The following is a 7,500-nucleotide window of genomic DNA, read 5'->3' as shown; positions in this document are numbered from 1 at the left end:
AGCTCATCACGCCTGCATGGGTGGAACAGAATGTGTGGTTTTGGGAGTGTTCCTGCTTTTAACATCCATCTCTGTGGTCCGGTGATCAGGTGTGTATGGGGTCAGGGGTCATACAGAGGTCACAGAGAAGTCATGAAGTCTTAGAGGGGTTGTACTAGAGTGCAGACTCAACTAGAGCACAGATGTCAAAAAGGGAAAATAAAGATGGCTCTATGGTGTGATCAAGAGTGTGTGAACGGTAGTAACCTCAGAACAGTAACCTGAGGTGTGTGTTTGTGTGTGTGTGTGTGTGTGAGAGAGAGAGAGAGCTAGAGGACCACTGTGTGATTAAGCGGAGCTCCTGCTGCAATCCCAAACGTCATTATTTTCCCATAACAGCAGGTCTCTATCCGACTGTAAAACCGACACGTACAGGTGTTTAGCAGGTGTATTAATTTACGAGCACGTCGAGCTTGTTCTCCAGTTCTAATCATGTTTAATGTGGTCAGATGACAGCAGCAAGCTAGTTCCTGTTCTGACTTGCGGTAGAGCGGCTATAAACAGTCGTAGCCTCTCTTTATTCTCTCTTAAAGTTAAAAATGGCAAAAACCCCAAACAACACGCAGCTCGAGATGTTCCTGAGGACCCGCGGAGCGTGAACGTCCCCGTTACGCGACCGGGTAAATCATCAGCGGTGACGAATTCGTCTTTCTCTCCGCTTTGCTAACGTCATCACACCTGGCTGCAGTAAAAACGCTGCTCGGGGTTATTCAGCTCCACGCAGCATGTTGTACTTCTGAGTTCTGTTTAGTCGTGTCTCAAAGCCTGAGTTCGCTCATCAGTCTACTGTGTGATTCTGTCATTACTCTTCACATCTCCAAACCCCGCCCACAGTGACACTATTAATCCCTCTATAACCAATCAGATCACAGTTCCCGCCCCGACACGACTTTAAAAAAAAAAGATGTTCACGTCGGTATCGTATGGCTTAGTGTAAAATATATTTGATAACATTTTATTTAAAGGTCACAGGTTTCTCATCCTACCCATGTTTCTCTCTCTCTCTCTCTCTCTCTCTCCCTCTCCCTCCCTCCCTCCCTCAGAAGGAAAAGAAGGGTGTGTCCATGTGCAGTAAGGTGTGCTTTGCGATAGGTGGAGCTCCATATCAGATTACAGGCAGTGCTCTGGGCTTCTTCCTGCAGATCTTCCTGTTGGACGTGGCACAGGTGAGAACACAAATGAGCACGTCCGCCTCCTCCTACCCTTCACTCGCCAAAACACAACGCACAGATTCTCTCCTTTACAAACGGCCTCACAGAAATCTTCTGAATAACTTTTTAAAAACACAACGCTTTGATCTTCTCTTCAATCCGGTCGCTCTGAAAAGCTCATTGTGTCGCAGTATTCAGAAGTTTTCTGTTCCTGCTGGAAACCCGCAAACAGCCAATCAGAGCGCGGCACACACAAGCATGGAGAGCCAATCAGAGTGCAGCACACACATGTTGATGTGGGTTAGTGATGTGGGTTAGTGATGTGGGTTAGTGATGTGGGTTAGTGATGTGGGTTAATGATGTGGGTGTAGCTGTGGGTTAATGATGTGGGTTAATGATGTGGGTTAATAATGTGGGTGGAGCTGTGGGTTAATGATGTGGGTGTAGCTGTGGGTTAATGATGTGGGTGTAGCTGTGGGTTAATGATGTGGGTTAATAATGTGGGTGTAGCTGTGGGTGTAGCTGTGGGTTAATGATGTGGGTTAATGATGTGGGTGTAGCTGTGGGTTAATGATGTGGGTTAATGATGTGGGTTAATGATGTGGGTGTAGCTGTGGGTGTAGCTGTGGGTTAATGATGTGGGTTAATGATGTGGGTGTAGCTGTGGGTTAATGATGTGGGTTAATGATGTGGGTTAATAATGTGGGTGGAGCTGTGGGTTAATGATGTGGGTGTAGCTGTGGGTTAATGATGTGGGTGTAGCTGTGGGTTAATGATGTGGGTTAATAATGTGGGTGTAGCTGTGGGTTAATGATGTGGGTTAATGATGTGGGTTAATAATGTGGGTGTAGCTGTGGGTTAATGATGTGGGTTAATGATGTGGGTTAATAATGTGGGTGTAGCTGTGGGTTAATGATGTGGGTTAATGATGTGGGTTAATAATGTGGGTGGAGCTGTGGGTTAATGATGTGGGTTAATGATGTGGGTTAATAATGTGGGTGTAGCTGTGGGTTAATGATGTGGGTGTAGCTGTGGGTTAATGATGTGGGTTAATGATGTGGGTGGAGCTGTGGGTTAATGATGTGGGTGGAGCTGTGGGTTAATGATGTGGGTGTAGCTGTGGGTTAATGATGTGGGTTAATGATGTGGGTTAATAATGTGGGTGGAGCTGTGGGTTAATGATGTGGGTGGAGCTGTGGGTTAATGATGTGGGTGTAGCTGTGGGTTAATGATGTGGGTGTAGCTGTGGGTTAATGATGTGGGTGTAGCTGTGGGTTAATGATGTGGGTTAATGATGTGGGTGGAGCTGTGGGTTAATGATGTGGGTGTAGATGTGGGTTAATGATGTGGGTGTAGCTGTGGGTTAATGATGTGGGTGTAGATGTGGGTGTAGCTGTGGGTGTAGCTGTGGGTTAATGATGTGGGTTAATGATGTGGGTGTAGCTGTGGGTTAATGATGTGGGTGTAGCTGTGGGTTAATGATGTGGGTGTAGCTGTGGGTTAATGATGTGGGTGTAGCTGTGGGTTAATGATGTGGGTTAATGATGTGGGTGGAGCTGTGGGTTAATAATGTGGGTGGAGCTGTGGGTTAATGATGTGGGTGTAGCTGTGGGTTAATGATGTGGGTGTAGCTGTGGGTTAATGATGTGGGTGTAGATGTGGGTTAATGATGTGGGTGTAGCTGTGGGTTAATGATGTGGGTGGAGCTGTGGGTTAATGATGTGGGTGTAGCTGTGGGTTAATGATGTGGGTGTAGCTGTGGGTGTAGCTGTGGGTTAATGATGTGGGTTAATGATGTGGGTGTAGCTGTGGGTTAATGATGTGGGTGTAGCTGTGGGTTAATGATGTGGGTTAATGATGTGGGTGGAGCTGTGGGTTAATGATGTGGGTGTAGATGTGGGTTAATGATGTGGGTGTAGCTGTGGGTTAATGATGTGGGTGTAGATGTGGGTGTAGCTGTGGGTGTAGCTGTGGGTTAATGATGTGGGTTAATGATGTGGGTGTAGCTGTGGGTTAATGATGTGGGTGTAGCTGTGGGTTAATGATGTGGGTTAATGATGTGGGTGGAGCTGTGGGTTAATAATGTGGGTGGAGCTGTGGGTTAATGATGTGGGTGTAGCTGTGGGTTAATGATGTGGGTGTAGATGTGGGTTAATGATGTGGGTGTAGCTGTGGGTTAATGATGTGGGTGGAGCTGTGGGTTAATGATGTGGGTGGAGCTGTGGGTGTAGCTGTGGGTTAATGATGTGGGTGTAGATGTGGGTTAATGATGTGGGTGTAGATGTGGGTTAATGATGTGGGTGTAGATGTGGGTTAATGATGTGGGTGTAGCTGTGGGTTAATGATGTGGGTGTAGCTGTGGGTGTAGCTGTGGGTTAATGATGTGGGTGTAGCTGTGGGTTAATGATGTGGGTGTAGCTGTGGGTTAATGATGTGGGTGTAGCTGTGGGTTAATGATGTGGGTGGAGCTGTGGGTTAATGATGTGGGTGTAGCTGTGGGTTAATGATGTGGGTTAATGATGTGGGTGGAGCTGTGGGTTAATGATGTGGGTGTAGCTGTGGGTTAATGATGTGGGTTAATGATGTGGGTGGAGCTGTGGGTTAATGATGTGGGTTAATGATGTGGGTGGAGCTGTGGGTTAATGATGTGGGTGTAGCTGTGGGTTAATGATGTGGGTGTAGCTGTGGGTTAATGATGTGGGTTAATGATGTGGGTGTAGCTGTGGGTTAATGATGTGGGTGTAGATGTGGGTGGAGCTGTGGGTTAATGATGTGGGTGTAGCTGTGGGTTAATGATGTGGGTGGAGCTGTGGGTGTAGCTGTGGGTTAATGATGTGGAGGATGTAATAAACGCGTCTCCGCTGGTCGTAGCAGTGGTGCAGTAAATCTCCACTTTACTGCAGAAATACAAACACAGTCGTGTTAAACGTCTCGCGCGTTGTTTCGAAGTACTCGCACTCACGTCTGTACACTGAACACGCAACACACGTGCACGTGATGTCATCGTTTTTACAGATTCTCGTTCTCCTCATGGTCAGGGCAGGACCTTGATGTTGTGGTCAGTAAAACATTTCTGTGTTGATGTTGATGTTTTGGATCATTGTCCTGCTGGAAGATCCAACCACGGCCCATTTGAATCTTTCTGTCAGAGGCAGTGAGGTTTTCATTTAATATCTGTTGATATTTGATGGAGTCCATGATGCCATGTATCCTAACAAAATGTCCAGGTCCTCTGCAGAAAAACAGCCCAGAACATTAAAGATCCTCCTCCATATTTAACCGTGGGCATGAGGTACTTTTCCATACGTCTACCTCTCTGTGTACCAAAACCTCCTCTGTGTTTATTACCAAAACGCTCTATTCTGGTTTCATCTGACCGTAGAACCCGATCCCATTTGAAGTTCCAGTAGTGTCTGCACACTGAAGACGCTCGAGTGTGTTTTTGGATGAGAGTAGAGGCTTTTTTCTTGAACCCCTTCCAAACAGCTTGTGGTGATGTCGGTGACTTCAGATTGTAGTTTTGGAGACTTTCTGACCCCAAGACACAACTAACTTCTGCAGTTCTCCAGCTGTGATCCTCGGAGATGTTTTATCCACTCGAACCGTCCTCTTCACAGTGCGTTGAGACGATACAGACACGCGTCCAATTCCAGGTCGATTCATAACATTTCCAGTCGACTGGAACTTCTTCATTATTGCCCTGATGGTGAAACGGGCGTTTTCAATGCTTGTGTTATTTTCTTATAGACACGCCCCATTGTGTGAAGCTCAACAACCTTTTACTGCACATCACAGCTATATTCCTCGCTCTTACCCATCGTTATGAATGACGAAGGGAATTTGGCTATATATGTGTTACCTCATATTTATACCCCTGTGAAACAGGAAGTCATGGTTGAGCAATTTCCTGTTCCTAGTCACCCAGGTGTGCTAAAAAATCTTAAATATTAATGTGAATAAACTTCAAATAAATTTCTCATATGAATTCATAGGAGTGCCAATAATTGTTGCACACTTATATTTAACAAAGTTTTATATATATATATATATATATATATATATATATATATATATATATATAAATAAACATGTTGTTTGTAATTGTTTGATATCCTTGAGAGTATTTTTGTGAATGTTTTGAACAAAAGGTTAAACAATAAAGATAATTTTTCACAGCGTTCTTTGCTCATATGTACCAAGGGTGCCAATATTAATGGAGGGCGCTGTATTAATGAGACTTTATTTATAGTCTTAATCTGTCTCTTTATTTTAGTCAATTCTTCTGTTAAAGAGCTGAGTGACTAAACAAATATTTATGTAACTGCTAACTCTCACTCTCTCACTCTCTCTTTCTCACACACTCTCACACTCTCTCTTTCTCACTCTCACACTTTCTCACACACTCTCACACTCTCTCTCTCTTTCTCACACACTCTCACACTCTCTCTCTCTTTCTCACTCTCACACTCTCTCACACACTCTCACACACTCTCTCTCTTTCTCACTCTCACACTCTCTCTCTTTCTCACACTCTCTCTCACACTCTCTCTCACACTCTCTCTCACACTCTCACACACTCTCTCTCTTTCTCACTCTCACACTCTCTCTCTTTCTCACACTCTCTCTCACACTCTCTCTCACACTCTCTCTCACACTCTCACACACTCTCTCACACTCTCTCTCACACTCTCTCTTTCTCACTCACACTCTCTCTCTCACACACTCTCTCTCTCTCTCTTTCTCACACCCTCTCTCTCTCTCTCTCTCTCTCTCTCTCTCTCTCTCTCTCTCTCTCTCTCTCTCTCACAGTTAGAGCCGTTCTATGCGTCCATCATCCTGTTTTCAGGACGAGTGTGGGATGCCGTTACGGACCCCACTGTGGGTTTCCTTGTTAGTCGGAGTCCGTGGACGCGACGCGGCCGGATGATGCCGTGGTAATGACACACACAGTCACAGGAAGGGCGAGTAGCAATTCGGAAATGCCATCCATGGCGCACACACACACACACACACTCACACACACTCACACACACTCACACACACTCACACACACTCACACAGTTCTGAATCATTGATCATCTTTCCTGGCTTCCCTGTTGTTTTGGCAACTGGGTGAGTCTTTAAACAACAGAAATGGGAAAAATAGACGAGTCTCTTTCTCCATTTATTCCACCCTCTCTCTTTCTCTCTTCCCCTCCCTCTCCCTCTCTCTCTTTCTCTCTTCCCCTCCCTCTCCCTCTCTCTTTCTCTCTTCCCCTCCCTCTCCCTCTCTCTCTTCCCACCCCCTCTCTCTCTCTCTCTTTCTCTCTTCCCCACCCTCTCTCTCTCTCTCTCTCTCTTCCCACCCTCTCTCTTTCTCTTTCTCTCTTCCCCACCCTCTCTCCCCAACCCCCCCTCTCTCTCCCTCCCCCCCTCCCCCCCTCCCCCCACCCTCTCTCCCTCTCTCTCTGTCTGTCTGTTGCTCCCTTAAAGTTTTAAAAAATGAAAATATAATTCACACACAGACACACATATGGAGTGAAATATAAATATTAGTATAATTTTCTAGAATTAACAGGAGTGAAATGTGATGTGTGTGTGTGTGTGTGTGTGTGTGTGTGTGTGTGTGTGTGTGCATGCGTGAGCGGGTTCCTGTTTTTAGTCAGCGTTGGTGAGATTTTTGGCGCTGATCGAGTCACTCACTCTGATTGGCTGAGCCAACCACACCACCGTTTCCAACCAATCAGACCAGTGAGTGAGTGAGTGAGTGAGTGAGTGAGTGAGTGAGTGAGTGAGTGAGTGAGTGAGTGAGTGAGTGAGTGAGTGAGTGAGTGAGTGAGTGAGTGAGTGAGTGAGTGAGTGAGTGAGTGAGTGAGTGAGTGAGTGAGTGAGTGCGTGTGTGAGTGAGTGAGTGTGTGAGAGTGTGCGTGTGTGAGAGTGTGCGTGTGTGAGAGTGTGCGTGTGTGAGAGTGTGCGTGTGTGAGAGTGTGTGTGTGTGAGAGTGTGTGTGAGTGAGAGAGAGTGTGTCTTGAAAATTACTTTGGCAGAACTACATGGGTTACTAGGAGGTTATGTTTTACACACACACTCTCACACACACACACACACACACACACACACACACACACACACACAGGCACGTTCTGTAAGCTGTTGAGTATCAGTATTAGAATCAGTATGACTTTATGAAATGTGACATGGTGGGGTTTTATCAGGGGACGTGTTTCCTCCTCATCATGCTTTCTAGCTGTCCTGAATTACAAATGAAAGTGTGTGTCCCGTGTCCTGTGTGTGTCCCGTGTCCTGTGTGTGTCCCGTGTCCTGTGTGTGT

General features: G+C 46.0%; 1 protein-coding gene across 4 annotated transcripts in view; it reads left to right on the top strand.

Annotated features, from left to right (window-relative positions):
- The window catches only part of mfsd2aa (MFSD2 lysolipid transporter A, lysophospholipid a), a 24,431-nt gene that overhangs the window by 1,010 nt on the left and 15,921 nt on the right, over positions 1-7,500 (top strand). For 2 of the 4 annotated variants that reach the window (XM_053679130.1, XM_047153608.2), the window contains exons 2-3: positions 1,083-1,205; positions 6,000-6,124. In XM_053679130.1, coding sequence (XP_053535105.1) covers positions 1,083-1,205; positions 6,000-6,124 — 248 coding nt within the window. Of the gene's footprint in view, positions 1-925; positions 952-1,082; positions 1,206-5,999; positions 6,125-6,646; positions 6,921-7,500 lie in introns of those variants that run through there. The other 2 variants (XM_053679123.1, XM_053679138.1) reach the window with 2 other exon arrangements.

Source organism: Ictalurus punctatus, chromosome 3 (genome assembly GCF_001660625.3).
Source record: "Ictalurus punctatus breed USDA103 chromosome 3, Coco_2.0, whole genome shotgun sequence".
Taxonomy (NCBI): domain Eukaryota; kingdom Metazoa; phylum Chordata; class Actinopteri; order Siluriformes; family Ictaluridae; genus Ictalurus; species Ictalurus punctatus.
This window is presented reverse-complemented; position numbering and strand designations above follow the sequence as displayed.